Below are 19,292 nucleotides of genomic sequence, written 5' to 3' on the forward strand. Positions count from 1 at the left end.
CAAGTTACATACAGTACAATTAACACAATGTGGATTACCTTGGACTTGATATTACTCATTATTATATAGGTGTATGGAATTGTGCACTGATGCAAGGCTTTTCAAAAACAATTGTTTAGTTTGTCCTCTTTTCTGCTGAGAACACAGCAGTAAAAGCACAAAAAGCTGAATGGAGTATCTACAAGGTCACATTCGCTGGAGCTTGTTAGATGTAAACAGGCAGTCAACCACTGGACTGACAAATATTGTGTTGGTTCATGTATGGTTAAGAAATATGACATGGGAAAGCAGGGTAAAAAGTGTTGACAATCCACCACATAAGGACAAATCCCTGAGACTTAAAAGCAGTGTCTTTCACATTTACATATCTAAAATCCCACTGATAACACTGGTGTTAAAAAGGTTTGTTTTATTTTATTTAAAAAAAAGAAAAACTAATTGTCACTGTCCCAACTTCCAACAGACTAGACACAGCTCTACAGTCCAGGGCCTGTATTCACAAAGCACGAGTGCTAATCTAAGATCAGTTTTTGCCTTTCAGATCACTATGAATAAGAGTGAGGACCTGGTCCTAAATCATCCCTTCTACTAGCAGACGGTTTGTGAATACATGCCCTGAAATCAGACTCAAGCCTCCTTGTTTTTGGAACATGGTTAAGGATACAAAGAAGCTCATCACCATCTTGTCTTCCAGACACTTGCAGTTCTAGATATGTAATGCCTGATAATAAAAACAAGAAAATCATTGAATACTTGACACTTAGCCCTGCTATACAATCAAGTTGCACAATATGCATGAGTTAAGAAAGCTCACCTGTAATGATCACTCTCTATACTGATCAGGGTTGGGTTCAATTCAATGTCAATTCAGCAAGTACACAAATTCCATTGAATTACCTTGACTGAAATTCAAACTGTCCCCAACCCTGACACTGTTCTGAAACCGGGCACTGGGTAGGACAGTACCTCAGCTAGCTTGGAACCCAGCTTGGGGAAGAAGAGGTTTGTTTGGAGCTGGAGAATCCCCCTGCTGTACTTAAGTTATTAGTGGTCGGAGTACCAGAGCGCAGGGGAGAGTGGTCAAAACATAAGCCAAGGCAGTCAGCGTCCATCAGCTCATTACGTATGTCACAGTCCAGCCTGCCGTTGAACACCTCCAGATCAGGGTCTGATGGGAAGTGGTCCTGAGCATTCAACTGCAAAAGGCTTCCAGATCTGCCGTTTGTACCAGAGCCACCAAGCTGCATACAATAATTTCTACTGGGAGATGGGAGGTGCTGGAGAATCTGGTTGGCCTGCTGGGCCAATTCATTGCTTGAGCACAAGTCTTCATTGGCAGGTGTTGACAAGCCAGCCTGAGCCCACCAACCGGGCACTGGGGGAGTCTGTGAATTTGGACCTGCAGCACAGTCCCGGATTGATGATGACATAGGGTCCTTGCGGAGAAGCATAGCATTCCGCTGGGAATTCTGGGACAAAGTGACAGAGGCGCTGGCTTGTGACATCATCGGGTCAGAGTGTGTGAGCATGACGTCGCTGACATGGCTGCCATGGGTCTCCAGGTTCATTTGGTCTTGCAGAGTGTGGTGGTTGTTGAAACGAGAGGACAGGCAGGAGAAGGAAGCTTGGTGGTTCTCCTGGATGGTCTGCATGGGGGACTGACGTAGGGAGGCCACTGAGGGTGGGGAGCTGAGCAGGAAGATGGTGCCGGGAGGGCCGAAGCTGCCGGAGGACGGGACGACCAGACTACTGCTGCTTCCTGGACACGTGTAGGTAAACACTGAGCTCCCCGTCTGATTGGTTCTGCTCTCCACTTCCTGCCCCTGGGGCTGCTGGGACGCCGTAAGGCTGATGTTGTCAAGAAAGTCACCCATCAGGTGGTCAGGGAGCCCGTCGTTGAGGTTCATAGTAAGGGCCATGTCGCCCAGACCGAGGGTGGCGGTGGAGGGGGACAATCTGCTGGGACTGGAGTAGAGGGGCGCGATCGAGTCGTCATCCAGAGCCTCATCCAGTTCCGGGTTGGCCAGGATAGGGGAGAGGCGGCCACTGACCGTGCTGGCGTTGGAGTTGGTACGTGACCTGAAGTCTGTCCAGGTGTCCAGTTCGTCGCTGCTGCGAGACGTGGGACTTCCTGTCCACTTGGACAGGCTAGAGGACAGAGATAAACTCTCGGAGCTGCCATCTTGGAAGGTCTGTAGGACTAGAGATGCCTTCTTCGCGGCTCGGCCTCGAGCACCTTTGATCAGCTTGTTGCCGTTGTCCATGGATACGGCCCGTCGTCGTGGAGCTTTGCCACTTTTCCCAACCTCTGGGTTAACCATCCACCAGGAACTCTTCCCTGTTCCTTCATTATGCACCCGCATGAAACGACTGTGGAGAGAGAGGTTGTGTCGGATGGAGTTCTGGAGACAGAGGAAAGGGTTGGTTACAATTAGGTCACTTCAGTTGTGTAATTAGTGTTACTACACAGGTTTAAGAGCAACACTATAAACGTGATCATTTTTTTAATGGAGTGAGCCCAATACACGTGGATTTAGCAGTATTGATTTAATTGCTGATGCAAATTTGTGAATTATCTTTGATGTTAAAGATTCTTGGCGGTAAGTGGTAACTTTGCTCCAAAAAGTTGTTATTCCTATGGAGACTTATGATATTTTCCACAACCTCTGTACTCAAACAAACTGGGCACTGAGCAGAAAAGCTAAATAAAAAGGAGGAAACACTAATATACTAATATCTTCTGGGAGATACAGTATTCTACTGCAGTTAGTTACACAATGAGTTTGTCTTCTGGGAGATACAGTATTCTACTGCAGTTAGTTACACAAAGGGTTTGTCTTCTGGGAGATACAGTATTCTACTGCAGCTGTGACCTATTTTCTGTCTTCTGGAAAAGGTCTAATGGAGTTCCCTGGAGATATTCTCAACCATGTAGTTTAAATGAAAGTCTGTATTCAGGCTACACTAAGAGTGCTGCCGTAGAGCAGAGGAACCAGCGCAGTACCGGGCCTCAGGGCTGGGCTAATGAGATGTATGGATGGGAGTGGTTCTAGTCTCCCATTTAGCCTAGCATTAGCTGACAGCTTGATTGGTGGTATTCAAATGAGATATGTCCCATATGGTTTTAGGTTTAATTTTTGTTGTTGCATAATAGCCTACGTAAGCATTCCGCTAGAATCACACAATAGTCTACAAAGCTGGGATGTTCTGTGATGTGAGAGATATGACTGACCAAGTCTGTCCACGATGTACTGTGTCATTGGGCCTGACCAAGCCTGTCCACAATGTACTGTGTCATTGGGCCTGACCAAGCCTGTCCACAATGTACTGTGTCATTGGGCCTGACCAAGCCTGTCCACAATGTACTGTGTCATTGGGCCTGACCAAGCCTGTCCACAATGTACTGTGTCATTGGGCCTGACCAAGCCGGTCTAGATTTTACTTTGGGTCAATGGGTTGGTCTTGTGAAATCAAACTTTTAGCAAAGCCCTCGCTTACTCCAAGCCAATTAATTACCCGTGAACCTTCTCATCACCCAGTCAGTAAGGAGTTAAACATGCTTCTCTTCTCCTTAACTCAGCCGGTCTTTCTTTTATGGACTAGCCTGGCAAGGTGGTCACGACTAAGGTTAGCGGATCAGGGTAACACAAACCTACCTCATTAAGATCCAAAATGTATTCTTTGTTACATCATTTCGATTATACATTAAGGAAAATACAATCAAACTACAAAAGGCTCATTCTTGAGGACCCATGTAGTCCAATCCAGAACTTTTCCTTGTAGGCCAAGTCATTTGATTGTATAATTTCTTTTTAAAGGCATCACAACAAACGCCTCTAGGTGTGTTTTGTTGTTGTTTTAGCTCAGCTGGGACTGACGTCAAAAGAAAGGTCATTATTTGTGGCCGACAATCAAAAGCCTAAGCCCCTTTCCACTCCCACATTCTAGGCTTTTCCAAGATCTTGGAACTTCACGTTGACTATTCAGTTAAATGAATGGCTTTGTTGCCAAGCTATGTAGTTGGAACTCAAGCCCGCTATGGAAGAGTAGGAATAATGTTTCCCACAACCCCCAGGCAGCGACAAGCCCCAGCCCATTTATATGAAAACCTCCTCAAAAAGTATTGTGCAGCGTGCAGACTTCGCATTTCTCTCCCAAGTGCTCCTCCGTGTGAAGAAAGAAACAGGGGTACGAATGTTGGCTTTCTCCTCAAACCTGTCACACCAGTAGGCTAGCTGGCTGGCCAGTGTGGCCACATCTATATAAAATAAAAAAAAGTCCATCCCCATGTCAGTCAACGTGTGCAACACTACCACGAGGCCTGTGAACTGAATACCTTGTAATTCATTCTGTTGTCGTCACTGATGTGATATTAAACAAACACATGGTAAACAACCCTCTTCCAGTTGTGGAAAATCTATCAACATCAAATCAAGCAAGATCCTATGGATCCTGATGGAATTGCAGAGTGAAAAGATATGACATCTAAAATGTGATCTCTATACTGTACGTGCTTCCTGTAGAAAGACTGTGCCAAAAGCACCCAGTGTAGTTAGTGCTCCCTTCCCCCACCCTGTCAGCGCACAGCAGCCCGTAGCAGCCTTTAAGCAAAGCCTTGTGAACAGACAGAGCCTCTCCCTCACACACAAACCCTCCATTTCTCACTCTTCCTCCATCCCACATATCTGTCACCCTCTACTACACCCCCCCACACACACACACACTTCTCTCAGGCTCTCCTGCCATCTCTCACTGCTGACCAACAATTTCCAGTCAGCTGATTGTTCTCAGGCCACCAGCCAATGAAAAAAAGGAGGTATGGAGCACAACTGCCAATGGCAAGCCTTCCATTGATTTAAAGCTAATCGTAGTAGGTAGGCCCATAACACTGCATCAGAGCATTAGGGATGGCACAATTAGCTAGGGCTGGCACAATTAGCTAGGGCTGGCACAATTATTGTATTATCGTGTAAGTTTAAAAAAATGTATTTCACCTTTATTTAACCAGGTAGGCTAGTTGAGAACAAGTTCTCATTTGCAACTGCGACCTGGCCAAGAAAGCATAGCAGTGTGAACAGACAACACAGAGTTACACATGGAGTAAACAATTAACAAGCCAATAACACAGTAGAAAAAAGGGGGAGTCTATATACAATGTGTGCAAAAGGCATGAGGAGGTAGGCGAATAATTACAATTTTGCAGATTAGCTCTGGAGTGATAAATGATCAGATGGTCATGTACAGGTAGAGATATTGGTGTGCAAAAGAGCAGAAAAGTAAATAAATAAAAACAGTATGGGGATGAGGTAGGTGAAAATGGGTGGGCTAATTACCAATAGACTATGTACAGCTGCAGCGATCGGTTAGCTGCTCAGATAGCTGATGTTTGAAGTTGGTGAGGGAGATAAGTCTCCAACTTCAGTGATTTTTACAATTCGTTCCAGTCACAGGCAGCAGAGAACTGGAACGAAAGGCGGCCAAATGAGGTGTTGGCTTTAGGGATGATCAGTGAGATACACCTGCTGGAGCGCGTGCTACGGATGGGTGTTGCCATCATGACCAGTGAACTGAGATAAGGCGGAGCTTTACCTAGCATGGACTTGTAGATGACCTGGAGCCAGTGGGTCTGGCGACGAATATGTAGCGAGGGCCAGCCGACTAGAGCATACAAGTCGCAGTGGTGGGTGGTATAAGGTGCTTTAGTGACAAAACAGATGGCACTGTGATAAACTGGATGCAGTTTGCTGAGTATTGGAAGCCATTTTGTAGATGACGTCGCCGAAATCGAGGATCGGTAGGACAGTCAGTTTTACGAGGGTAAGCTTGGCGGCGTGAGTGAAGGAGGCTTTGTTGCGGAATAGAATACCAACAATTACAGACAATAAGGTGAACAAAAACAAAAATGCATAACTGTCTTAAGTAGACAGTTACCCTAATAGCAGTTTATACTTTCTACATGGAGGGTAAAGTTGTTCATTTTTGGACGAGCCCAGTACAATGGTACAGATGCCTACAATAGCTACAGCAAAGGGGTTGGTGATCCATCTAGCAAGCCTCACAATGCATAGAATCAATACTCCAAAAATAAGGTTAGTTACACGTTGAACGAGTTGGGTTGGCTGAAAGGTTAAATAAAAACTACATTCAAGGTTTTACCCCTTATTTGTTACCAAGTCTCCATATACAGCATCCGGAAAATATTCATCCCCCTTCACTTTCAACATTGTTATGTTACAGCCTTTATCTAAAATTGATTTACATTTTTTTTTCTCAAACACAATCTCATAATAACAAAGTGAATAGGTTAGCATTTTTTGCAAATGTATTCAAAAATAAAAACAGAAATACCTTTACATAAGTATTCAGAACCTTTGCTATGAATTTTGAAATATAGCTCAGATGCTTCCTGTTTCCATTTATCATCCTTGATATGTTCCTACAACATGATTTGAGTCCACCTGTGGTAAATTCAATTGATTGGACATGGTTTGGAAGGGCACACACACACACACACCTGTCTATTAAGGATGATAAAGGTCCCACAGTTGAGTCTTAAATGAAGAAGTTTGTAACCACCAAGACTCTTGCTAGAGCAGGCCGCCCGTCCAAACTGAGCAACTGGGAAGGGCCTTGGTCAGGGAGGTGCCCAAGAATGTGATGGTCACTGACAGCGCTCCAGAGTTCCTTTGTGGAGATGGTTGTCCTTCTGGAAGGTTCTCCCATCTCTGCAGCACTCCACCAATCAGGCCTTCACAGTAGTGGACAGGCTCCACCTGACAGCCTCCTTGGAGTTTGCCAAAAGGCACCCAGACCATGACTAACAAGTCTCTGGTCTGGTGAAACTAAGATTGAACACTTTGGCCTGAATGCCATGTGTCACGTCTGGAGGAAACCAGGCAGCACTTAGCCAATACCATCCCTATGGTGAAGCATGGTGACAGCATCATGCTGTGGGGAAGTTTTTCAGCGGCAGGGAGACCAGCCAGGATCGAGGGAAAAATGAACGGAGCAAAGTAGAGAGATCCTTGATGAAAACCTGCTCCAGGGCACTCAGGACATCAGACTGGGGTGAAGATTCACCTTCCAACAGGACTATGACCCTAAGCACACAGCCAAGACAACACAGGAGTGGCTAAATGTCCTTGAGTGGTACAGCCAGAGCCCGGACTTGAACCCGGTCGAACATCTCTGGAGAGACCTGAAAATAGCTGTGCAGTGATGCTCCCCATCCAACCTGACAGAAAGAGGGGAACTACAGAAGAATGGGAGAAATTTCCCAGATTCCATGATTCTGAAACAAGGTCTTTGAAAACCTCTTTAGGAATGGGTTTTTATTGAGGGAAGGGTCTGAATACTTGTGTAAATGTGATATTTTTGCAAATGTATATAAAAACAAATACATTTGTCATTATGGGGTGTGTAGATTGATGAGGAAAAAAACAACAATTTAATACATATTTCAAAAAGTCTGTAACGTGACAAAATGTGGAAAAAGTGAAGGGGTCTGAATACCTTCATTAACCAAACGGTACCGGGGGACCTTAAGACAGATGTTGTGAAGCCTGTGTATAACCACCATGTATGTGTTGGTGAGAGTCTCACCTTTACAAAAGAGGAGTTATATTATTGTGTCACCCAAGCTGTTCAGACGATCGTGAGAAGACCCGTTTCGGGACGTCTCATGGTCTGACAAACACCGCTCTAGCTCGGTCACATTTCAACGCAGATGTGGAAGTGTTATATAGGCAGATGTGGTGGATTGGGGCACAACCAATAAAAAAACCCAGATCTCTTGCTTAAAGTGATTGATTTTTAATGGTGATTTTTGTATTATGCTAATTTGATTTCCACATGGGTGCAGACATGGACCTTGTTAAAATGTTCCCCAAATAAGCTTTGTTGTACAATAAAAAAAAAAAGTTTAAAGGTCAAATCCACCGTTTCACACAGTCAGCAATAAACTAATTCAGGGCTTATACCTGGGCTAAAAATAAACCTTCCACAATGATAATTTCAGCCAAACAGTTGAACCTTTTTTGCAATAATTACAGATAGGGCATTTCTTAAGACTTCAAAGCCACTTCATTCCTCTTGTAAGATTGTTTTATTTTAAACTGCATCGTTGGGAATGGCTCGTAAGCATGCATTTAGCTCAGTTGGTAGAGCATGGAGCTTGTAACGTCAGGGTAGTGGGTTCGATCCCCGGGACCACCCATACGTAGAATGTATGCACACATGACTGTAAGTCGCTTTGGATAAAAGCGTCTGCTAAATGGCATATATTATTATATTATTATTAAAGGCTACATCAATTGTATTCGGCGCCATGTGACAAATACAATTTGATTGTAAATTTGATTTTTACTAACATGTAGCAGGGCATTACAGAAAATTAACAAAGGTCTCGTAAACAATCACTCAAGCACACATGCTAGTGAGGAGCCAGCTAATCTTCATATTTAAAGTTGAGCCAAATTGGATCCATTTGCTATCTAACAGGGTTACGAACACATTGTTCTGTCCATCTCAACTTATTGAACAGCATGCTAACCTGTCCACCTTGTTCAGAGGTTGAAATCAAGTGGCCTACCTTATTTCTCAGATTGAGAACGAGTTGCCAATTCCTTATATAAATTGTGTTTATGCTTATTGCACAGACTAGACTGCTAGTATAACAGTCTTCGGCTAAAATGCTGTTAGTGGTGTGTGGTACCGCAATAAACACGACACACTGAGCAAACGTTTTCTAGAATGAATAAAGGTTCATAGATACTCCTATTTGAGTAGTGTCTGCTCCGCATGTAATTTGAGACATATGGGTGTCATTAAAAAGTCATCTTTTCTATTACAGTCAAATCATGTCTTTGTGTGGTTAAGCCCAAATGACCGATCTGGTCGGACCAAATATCAAATGGCGAGTTCAAACCGCTCGTCAAAGAGGAAGAAGTGATCTCTCATCTTTGTTGTAGTGTGTGGAAGGGGGAGAGGATTGGTGTGTGTAAACAGGAAGAGGTGAAGCGAGAAGTTTCACTCTCACCAAAATAAGCCCAATGTGTTTCTATGGGCTTATTTTGGACCTAAATTGTCACCTGCCTTCAGCACAACTCCTATTGTTAGGACAGAGACATGAGCATCTCCTCATTATATCCAGATCTCTGGTGTAAATGGGAAGGTGCACACAGCACAGGAATTAAATAGATGAGACCAAAAAGACAACATGAACGAACCAGCAGACAAATGCTCATTAAAAATACAAATAATAAAAAAAATAAACGCATTAGGAATATCGTGCAAAACAAATACGAATTAATTTAATGAGTTTGATATGTGACCCAGCCCTATGTTATTACTATGATCATTATTCCTTTCCATGGTCTTCTGGAAAACAAGCGTTTCACTACACCCGCAATAACATCTGCTAAATATGTGTATGTAACCAATAAAATGTGATTTAAATGGAGACCAACCTCTATTCCGCATCCAACAGTTGTAACGGATTACAAACCTAGGTTATTTCTATTTCCAGACCCCCCCCATTGCAATCCAGCAAAGCTGAAGCTTTCATTAGACTTGATTCCATGACGGATGGATTGGTTTTCCAGGCCAAACTAATCCCTGGAATGAAACCGAGGCAGGAGACGAGAGAGAGCAGAGCCTTGCAGACCAACATAGACTAGACTGCGTTTAACCACATAAGGGCACTCAGAGGCCTGGGGTGTACTCACTTTGAACCAAGCGGAAGCAAACGGGCCAAAACAGAGACCTACTACCTGAACTGGGGAAAAAATAAGCATTTATTGGAAGGGAGTCCCACTACTCCTCAGCAGCCTAATCATACCTGGGAAGGGAGTCCCACTAGTCCTCAGCAGCCTAATCATACCTGGGAAGGGAGTCCCACTAGTCCTCAGCAGCCTAATCATACCTGGGAAGGGAGTCCCACTAGTCCTCAGCAGCCTAATCATACCTGGGAAGGGAGTCCCACTAGTCCTCAGCAGCCTAATCATACCTGGGAAGGGAGTCAGCCTCATCATACGTAGATCGCTATAAAAGGGACTCATTTGGAACACACTTGTGTTTAACTGCCCCTTGGATATGATCTTGTAACTGTCAACTGTTCTAATAAATCCACTTAAATCAATAGCAGTTTTGTATTTATTTAAAAAATTAAAAAATAAGTCAGTTAAGGACAAATTCTTATTTACAATGATGTTCTACCCCGACCAAACCCTAACCTGGACGACGCTGGGCCAATTGTACTCCGCCCTATGGGACTACCAAATATGGCCGGTTGTGATACAGCCTGAAATTGAACCAGGGTCTGTAATGACACCTCTAGCGCTGTAATGCAGTGCCTTAGACCGCTTCTCTTCTTGGGAGCCCAAAACAATTGGTTAGCCTAAAGTGTTTTAAAAGTTGCAACTAATGACAAAGATTCCATTACAAGAAGAGTTTGTTGTGATTAGAGATTTGCATGGAGGCCTGCAGGCCAGAAGTCCTTTACTACATGGTTTCCCCAAACTCAGTCCTCGGCACCCCAAAGAGGAGCAAGTTTGGGTTTTTGCCCTAGCACTACACAGTGGATTCAAAATAATCAACAAGCTTTGGTAATTTGAACCAGCCGTGTAGTACTATGGCCAAAAACGTGTACCCCTTGGGGTCCTGAGGACAGAGTTGTTTTTTTCCCCCTCGCTCAACACTGCTCTACTGCATGTAAATACCCTTAGTCTCAGGTTTCCACTAGTTACCACAGCCACAACGGCTAGATTGTTTTCAGTTCATTTTTACAATGTTATGAATTTAAGGTTAGGCTACCCTATTCATAGACGCAAACTGTTTTAGTGCCTATTGACAATAGTATCTTCTGACTGGGAGAGTTTTGTTAAGCACCCCGATGCTTGATGTAAACATTAACACACGTCACTTGCGGTACTGTTTTGGAAATAAAGAACATATTTGGGATATCAGCAGGAAATGAGTTTAAAAACAAAGAGGTTCAATTACTACACAACCCTTTATAGGGTTAGCGTTCCCACATGGCCAAATCTCCATTTTACAGACCTTATATACAGATTATCAATGTTTCTAAACGTTCAACACACAGCATCGGGATTGTAGTTCACAAGCCAGTCGTGGGCGAAGCTAATGGCTGAAAACTGTTAGAAGGCAGAATGTCACCTAGAGTTTAAGAGCTAGGGTTAGACATAAGGTTAGCAGTGTGGTTCGGGTGAAGGTTAAAAATCTAATTAAAAGATTGCCACGGTTTATTAAGTTTTGGTTGAGGGAACGACTCCTGATATGACTGTCAGAGGAACTCTAGAATCCTAGTAGCCTAGCCTGGATCTAAAATTAAGTAAAACTGAACAATTAACCTATAGCCAAACTCAACCAAACCAGAGAAATAATTTTTATTACAGCCTTAATCTAAAACTGATTAAAAAAAATGTTTTCCTCAATCTACACACAATACCTCATAATGAAAACACAAAAACAGGTTTAAACATTTCTACAAATCTATTAAGAAAAAACAATTACCTTATTTACATTAGAATTCAGACCCTTTAATATGAGACTCGAAATTGAGCTCAGGTGCATTCTGTTCCCATTGATCATCCTTGAGATGTTTCTACAACTTGATTGGAGTCCGCCTGTGGTAAATTCAATTGATTGGACATGATTTGGAAAGGCACACACCTGTCTATATAAGGTCCCACAGTTGACAGTGCATGTCAGAGCAAAAACCAAAACAAGGAAAAGGAATTGTCCATAGAGCTCCGAGACAGGATTGTGGCAAGGCAAAGATCTGGGGAAGGGTAGCAAAACAATTCAGCAGCATTGAAGTTTCCCCCAAGCACACAGTGGCCTGAATCATTTTTAAATGGCAGTTTGGAACCATCAAGACTGTTCCTAGAGCTGGCTGCCGGCCAATCGGGGGAGAAGGGCCTTGGTCAGGGATCAAGAACCCGATGGTCACTCTGACAGAACTCCAGAGGTCCTCTGTGGAGATGGGAGAACCTTCCAGAAGGACAACCATCTCCACAGCACTTGCAGCCCATTTGGCGTTTGTCAAAAGGCACCTAAAGACTCTCAGACCATGAGAAACTATTTTCTCTGGTCTGATGAAACCAAGATACACAGTTGAGGTCAGAAGTTTACATAAACTAGTATTAATGATTCCAACCTAATTGTTTCAACCTTCAACCCTCCACAAATGTCTTGTTAACAAACTATAGATTTGGCAAGTCGGTTCAGACATCTACTTTGTGCAAGACAAGTATTTCCCACAATTGTTGACAGACGGATGATTTCGCTTGTAATTCACTGTACCACAATTCCAGTGGGTCAGACGTTTACATACACTAAGGTGACTGTGCCTTTAAACAGCTTGGAAAATTCCAGAAAATTCCATGGCTATAGAAACTTCTGATAAATTATGTCAATTAGCCTGAGTCAATTGGAGGTGTAGCTGTGGATATATTTCAAGGTCTACTTTCAAACTCAATGCCTCTTTGCTTGACATCAAGGGAAAAATCAAAAGAAATTAGCCAAGACCTCAGAAAATAAATTGTAGACCTCCAGAAGTCTGGTTCATCCTTGGGAGCAATTTCAAAATGCCTGAAGGTACCACGTTCATCTGTACGAACAATAGTAAGCAAGTATAAACAATATGGGACCATGCAGCAGTCATTACCGCTCAGGAAGGAGACTCGTTCGGTCTTCTAGAGATGAACGTACTTTGGTGCGAAAAGTGCAAATCAATCCCAGAACAGCAAAGGACCTTGTGAAGATGCTGGACAAAACAGGTACAAAAGTATAAATATGCACAGTAAAACGAATCCTATATTGACAGCCTGAAAGACCGATCAGCAAGGAAGAAGCCACTGCTCCAAAACCGCCATAAAAAAGCCAGACTACGGTTCACAACTGCACATGGAGACAACGATCACACTTCTTAGATAAATGGTCTGGTCTGATGAAACAAAAACAGAACTGTTTGGCCATAATGACCATCGTTATGTTTGGAGGAAAAAGGGGAAGGCTTGCAAGCCGAAGAACACCATCCCAACCGTGAAGCACAGGGGTGGCAGCATCATGTTATGGGGTTGTTGTGTGGATATATTGAAGCAACATCTCAAGGCATCAGTCAGGAAGTTAAAGCCTGGTCACAAATGGGTTTTCCAAATGGACAATGACCCCAACGATACTTCCAAAGTTGTGGCAAAATGGCTTAAGGACAACAAAGTCAAGGTATTGGAGTTGCCATCACAAAGCCCTGACCTCAAGTCTATAGAAAGCTTGTAGGCATAAATGAAAAGGTGTGTGCGAGCAAGGAGGCCTACAAACCTGACTCAGTTACTTCAGCTCTGTCAGGAGGAATGGGCCAAAATTCACCTAACTTACTATGGGAAGCATGTGGAAGGCTACCCGAAATGTTTGACCCAAGTTAAACAATTTAAAGGCAATGCTACCAAATACTAATTGAGTGCATGTAAACTTCTGACCCACTGGGAATGTGATGAAAGAAATAAAAGCTGGGGGGAGGCAGAAGAGGCTTCTGGTGCAAGTCTTGATGTCCTTGAGTGGCACAGTCAGAGCCCGTACTTGAACCCGGTCAAACATCTCTGGAGACCTGAAAATATCTCCCCATCAAACCCGACAGAGCGTAAAAGCCCCATATACTACTGCGACTTGTATGCTCTCGTTGGCAACGAATATGTAGTGAGGGCCAGCCAAACCCACTGGCAAAGGTAAAGCCCCACCTTGTCTCAGCTCACCGGTCACCATTGCAGCACCCACCCGTAGCACGCGCTCCAGCAGGTATATTTCACTGGTTATCTCCAAAGCCAACACCTCCTTTGGCCAGCTTTCCTTCCAGTTCTCTGGTGCCAATGACTAGAATGAATTGCAAAAATCACTGAAGTTGGAGACATATCTCCCTCACTAACTTTAAGCATTAGCTGTCAGAGCAGCTTACCGTTCATTACACATGTACACAGCCCATCTGTAAATAACACACTCTACCTCATCCCCATATTTATTTGCACCCCAGTATCTCTACATCTATCACTCCAGTGTTGCTAATTGCTAAATTGTCATTTTGCCACTATGGCCTATTTATTGCCTTCCCTCCCTAAACGTACTTAATTTTCACACACTGTATATAGATTTTTCTAGTGTTATTGACTGTACGTTTGTTTATCCCATGTGTCACTCTGTGTCACACTACTTTTCTTTATCTTGTCCAGGTCGCAGTTGTAAATGAGAACTTGTTCTCAACTGGCCTATTTTTTTTATTTCACCTTTATTTAACCAGGTAGGCTAGTTGAGATCACCTTTATTTAACCAGGTAGGCTAGTTGAGATCACCTTTATTTAACCAGGTAGGCTAGTTGAGAACACCTTTATTTAACCAGGTAGGCTAGTTGAGAACACCTTTATTTAACCAGGTAGGCTAGTTGAGAACACCTTTATTTAACCAGGTAGGCTAGTTGAGAACACCTTTATTTAACCAGGTAGGCTAGTTGAGAACACCTTTATTTAACCAGGTAGGCTAGTTGAGAACACCTTTATTTAACCAGGTAGGCTAGTTGAGAACACCTTTATTTAACCAGGTAGGCTAGTTGAGAACACCTTTATTTAACCAGGTAGGCTAGTTGAGAACACCTTTATTTAACCAGGTAGGCTAGTTGAGAACAAGTTCTCATTTGCAACTGCGACCTGGCCAAGATAAAGCATAGCAGTGTGAACAGACAACACAGAGTTACACATGGAGTAAACAATTAACAAGTCAATAACACAGTAGAAAAAGGGGGGTCTATATACAATGTGTGCAAAAGGCATGAGGTAGGCGAATAATTACAATTTTGCAGATTAGCACTGGAGTGATAAATGATCAGATGGTCATGTACAGGTAGAGATATTGGTGTGCAAAAGAGCAGAAAAGTAAATAAATAAAAACAGTATAAAAACAGTATGGGAATGAGGTAGGTGAAAATGGGTGGGCTATTTACCAATAGACTATGTACAGCAGCAGCGATCGGTTAGCTGCTCAGATAGCTGATGTTTGAAGTTGGTGAGGGAGATAAGTCTCCAACTTCAGCGACTTTTGCAATTCGTTCCAGTCACAGGCAGCAGAGTACTGGAAAGAAAGGCGGCCAAATGAGGTGTTGGCTTTAGGGATGATCAGTGAGATACACCTGCTGGAGCGCGTGCTACGGATGGGTGTTGCCATCATGACCAGTGAACTGAGATAAGGCGGAGCTTTACCTAGCATGGACTTGTAGATGACCTGGAGCCAGTGGGTCTGGCGACGAATATGTAGCGAGGGCCAGCCGACTAGAGCATACAAGTCGCAGTGGTGGGTGGTATAAGGTGCTTTAGTGACAAAACGGATGGCACTGTGATAAACTGGATGCAGTTTGCTGAGTAGTGTTGGAAGCCATTTTGTAGATGACATTGCCGAAGTCGAGGATCGGTAGGATATTCAGTTTTACTAGGGTAAGCTTGGCGGCGTGAGTGAAGGAGGCTTTGTTGCGGAATAGAAAGCCGACTCTTGAATTGATTTTCGATTGGAGATGTTTGATATGAGTCTGGAAGGAGTTTGCAGTCGAGCCACCCCAGACACCTAGGTACTTAAAGCCTACCTGGTTAAATAGAAGGTGAAATAAAATAAAAATTAAAAATATTCTATTTTCTACTTAATAAATCAAAAACTGTTTTTGCTTTGTTATTATGGGGTATTGTGCAGATTGATGAGGAATTTGTTTTTAAATACATTTTAGAATAAGGCTGTAATGTCACAAAACATGGACAAAGTCAAGGGGTCTGAAAACTTTCCCAATGCACTGTATATGTCTCTGTCCTGAATGTGAGACAACACCGGATTGTCCTCAATTTCTCCAAATGGGCTTCATCAAGAGGGCTGAATGACAATTGGTGCATCTTTCTGTGGGGGGACCGGGCAGTCCCTGGGCAGTGCTTCATCATTGGGTACATTCTGGGATCACCCCGTTCTTAATCAGGCAGCCATACACTGTTCAATCTTAAACGCTAGTAAAACCAAATGCATGCTTTTCAACCGATCGCTGCCTGCACCCGCATGCCCGACTAGCATCACCACACTGGATGGCTCCGACCTTGAATATGTGGACACCTATAAGTACCTAGGTGTCTGGCTAGACTGCAAACTCTCCTTCCAGACCCATATCAAACATCTCCAATCGAAAATCAAATCAAGAATCGGCTTTCTATTCCGCAACAAAGCCTCCTTCACTCACGCTGCCAAGCTTACCCTAGTAAAACTGATTATCCTACCGATCCTCGACTTCGGCGACGTCATCTACAAAATTGCTTCCAACACTCTACTCAGCAAACTGGATGCAGTTTATCACAGTGCCATCCGTTTTGTCACTAAAGCACCTTATACTACCCACCACTGCGACTTTTATGCTCTAGTCGGCTGGCCCTCGCTACATATTCGTCGCCAGACCCACTGGCTTCAGGTCATCTACAAGGCCATGCTAGGCAAAGCTCCGCCTTATCTCAGCTCACTGGTCACGATGGCAACACCCATCCGTAGCACGCGCTCCAGCAGGTGTATCTCATTGATCATTCCTAAAGCCAACACCTCATTCGCCACCCTTTCATTCCAGTACTCTGCTGCCTGTGACTGGAACGAATTGCAAAAATCGCTGAAGTTGGAGACTTATCTCCCTCACCAACTTCAAACATCGGCTAGCTGAGCAGCTAACCGATCGCTGCAGCTGTACATAATCTATTGGTAAATAGCACACCCATTTTCACCTACCTCATCCCCACAGTTTTTATTTATTTACTTTTCTGCTCTTTTGCACACCAATATCTCTACCTGTACATGATCATTTATCACTCCAGTGTTAATCTGCAATATTGTAATTATTCGCCTACCTCCTCATGCCTTTTGCACACATTGTATATAGACCCCCCTTTTTTCTCTGTGTTATTGACTAGTTAATTGTTTACTCCATGTGTAACTCTGTGTTGTCTGTTCACACTGCTATGCTTTATCTTGGCTAGGTCGCAGTTGCAAATGAGAACCTGTTCTCAACTAGCCTACCTGGTTAAATAAAGGTGAAATAAAATTTTAAAAAATTAAATTAGTTGGTTATCATTAAAAGAACAGCATCACCTCATGCCATTTAGGGCCTAACCATCTCATCTAATACACGCTGAGAGACATGGTCTAACATACCATACTGTGGTCTGCATGTGATTGAATGCGTCCGAGTGTCTGTTCGAATGCACCTTTAAAATGTTGGAATACTTCTTGATGTAATATGATTCAAATAAAGTATTTAACGTGGTTGTGTGTGTGTGTGTGTACCTGTCCACTACAATATGTACATTATGTACCGAAAAGGTGGATTTAGTCCAAGTGAAAGCAATGTATTTCTTTATAAATTCAGACACCACCTTCAGATGACAGTGTACCTTAAAAACACATGGGCTCAGTCACAGCGCTCTGTTAGTGTTCTGACTGAACACATAATTCCCATATCAGTGATGTCACCCCACTACCACCGCTTACCTTCCAGCCTGCAGAGCTGTTGCTGTCCCCTTTGTCCTTGAAGTAAGTGACAGATCTCACCATCCAATCATAGATCTGGGCTAACGTCAGCCTCTGGTCCGGGGAGCTCTCTATGGCCTGGGTGATGAGGTCCGCATAGGAGTAGTTCCCCCAGGCATTCCTCCGAGTTGAGGACTTCCTAGGTTGGGAGGCCAGGCCATTGAGAGCTGTGATAGCATGCGTCTGTGAAGACCCAGCCTCCTCTTTTGAAGTTGGGGTTAGTACTTCTTTCTTAGTGGTGACGGGGAGGGTTTGGTGTTCAGATAAGTTATTTGTGTTCTGAGGTATCGTTATGCCACCATTCAAATTGTTGACAGGAGTGGAGCTAGAGATGCTGGGCGCTGTGACATAATCCTCCTCGTCCTCCGGGATGATGTCATCGTTCGATTCGGGCTTCCCTGTGTTGGACTCCGGTCGAGGCAGAGGCCAGGTACAAGACCTCGGTCGTTTCTGGGGCTCGAAGTCCGGATCGATGTCAATATCATTGTGCGGTACTTCAGCCATATTCCTCTCCTTGGTTTGTCGCTTGTATTCGGTATACACTGATTAACAAAATTGCATTCCATTAATAAAATAGTATTTGTTTGGTTATCATGCATAATATCAGCATGACATTACCAGACTCATATTAAAACAATGAGTACAATAACTAGTACCCACATTCCACACCTCCAGCTGATAGAACCCCACGTGCGTCCAGTCGACTGTCTTCTCTCTGCTGATCGCAGCAAAATTGATGGCGCGACTTAAAAGCCCCTTTTTTTAATGGGCATTGAGCTAGTACTGCAGCGTCTGTTTGTACTTTGTAAAAATAAAAATAAAATCTATAAAATGTGTTAATACATACGTTAGGTGGTGGAATTATATTGAATCCCTTATCTTGGGAATGGCGTGTAGAGCGTCCTCAATGAATAGATAACGTTAGCTACTCAATCAACAGCGTTCCGTTTGCCCGTGTTTCTTTACCATTTCCAAAATGCGGGTTACATCAAAATGTAAAACTAGCACCTTCACATTCCGAATGCAGCTGCCATCTTGACCATTTCCTTTCGAAGTCCTTTATTATTCGTTTAGCTAGGAGCAGAGCACCACCGGGAGCTTTCTTTCCCTGCCTCCAGCGAGCTAGCTACTGGTTACCATCGATACATTTTCAGCATTTGCACCGAGTCCAATTGTAGAGTTAAACTACTTACAAAATGTTGCATGTCGAAAATCGAATAAATAAAACATTCGCTCCGTCTGTGACTCTGTGCTTCCTCTCCTCATCTCGAGTAAGTCGTGCACACCACACACTCAACCTCCAAGGCCATCCCTAACTTGCTACTAGCACTGTAGTACAATACAATTAGCCTAGCAACTAGTAGTCCCAGAGGACAGAACAGACCTGCGCTAAAGGAATCGGCTTTTAAAGAGACACGCTGTAACACGTCACATTGACAGGTTGGAACATTTCAAGTGACGTTAAGTGAACGCAACATACTAATGCCGCGTTCATGTGCTAGTCGGAACTCGACAATTTCCGACTTGGTACTGGTTGGAGTTAATCAAGTACTGCGTTCAATGAATTAGCTCATTTGAAATTTACGACTTTCCTAGTTCAGACTTGCACGTGAATACAGCACAATAATATAATTTAAAGGCGCAATATGCAGGACTCTAATTTCCGTTTATGTGACAAAACAAGCACTCAG

The 19,292-nt window shown here is 43.5% G+C and overlaps 1 protein-coding gene across 3 annotated transcripts; it reads right to left on the minus strand.

The window, feature by feature from the left end:
• Window positions 1-114: 114 nt before the first annotated feature.
• On the minus strand, window positions 115-19,024 carry foxo3a (forkhead box O3A). Of its 3 annotated transcripts, none has more exons than XR_006841050.1 (3): window positions 17,563-19,024; window positions 815-2,402; window positions 115-721 (listed from the first exon to the last, which is right to left on the minus strand). XR_006841050.1 is itself a non-coding variant. In XM_046367399.1 (3 exons), the coding sequence occupies exons 2-3, from the start codon at window positions 18,103-18,105 to the stop codon at window positions 972-974; spliced, it is 1,974 nt and encodes a 657-aa protein (XP_046223355.1). In that variant the 5' UTR covers window positions 18,106-18,143; window positions 18,271-19,024; the 3' UTR covers window positions 115-971. The 3 variants fall into 3 exon arrangements, 2 of the variants coding, with proteins under 2 accessions (XP_046223355.1, XP_046223353.1); XM_046367399.1 differs by having other exon boundaries at window positions 115-2,402; window positions 17,563-18,143; window positions 18,271-19,024; XM_046367397.1 differs by having other exon boundaries at window positions 115-2,402; window positions 17,563-18,143; window positions 18,262-19,024.
• Between the last annotated feature and the right edge of the window lie 268 nt (window positions 19,025-19,292).

This window comes from Oncorhynchus gorbuscha, linkage group LG10 (genome assembly GCF_021184085.1).
Source record: "Oncorhynchus gorbuscha isolate QuinsamMale2020 ecotype Even-year linkage group LG10, OgorEven_v1.0, whole genome shotgun sequence".
Lineage (NCBI taxonomy): Eukaryota > Metazoa > Chordata > Actinopteri > Salmoniformes > Salmonidae > Oncorhynchus > Oncorhynchus gorbuscha.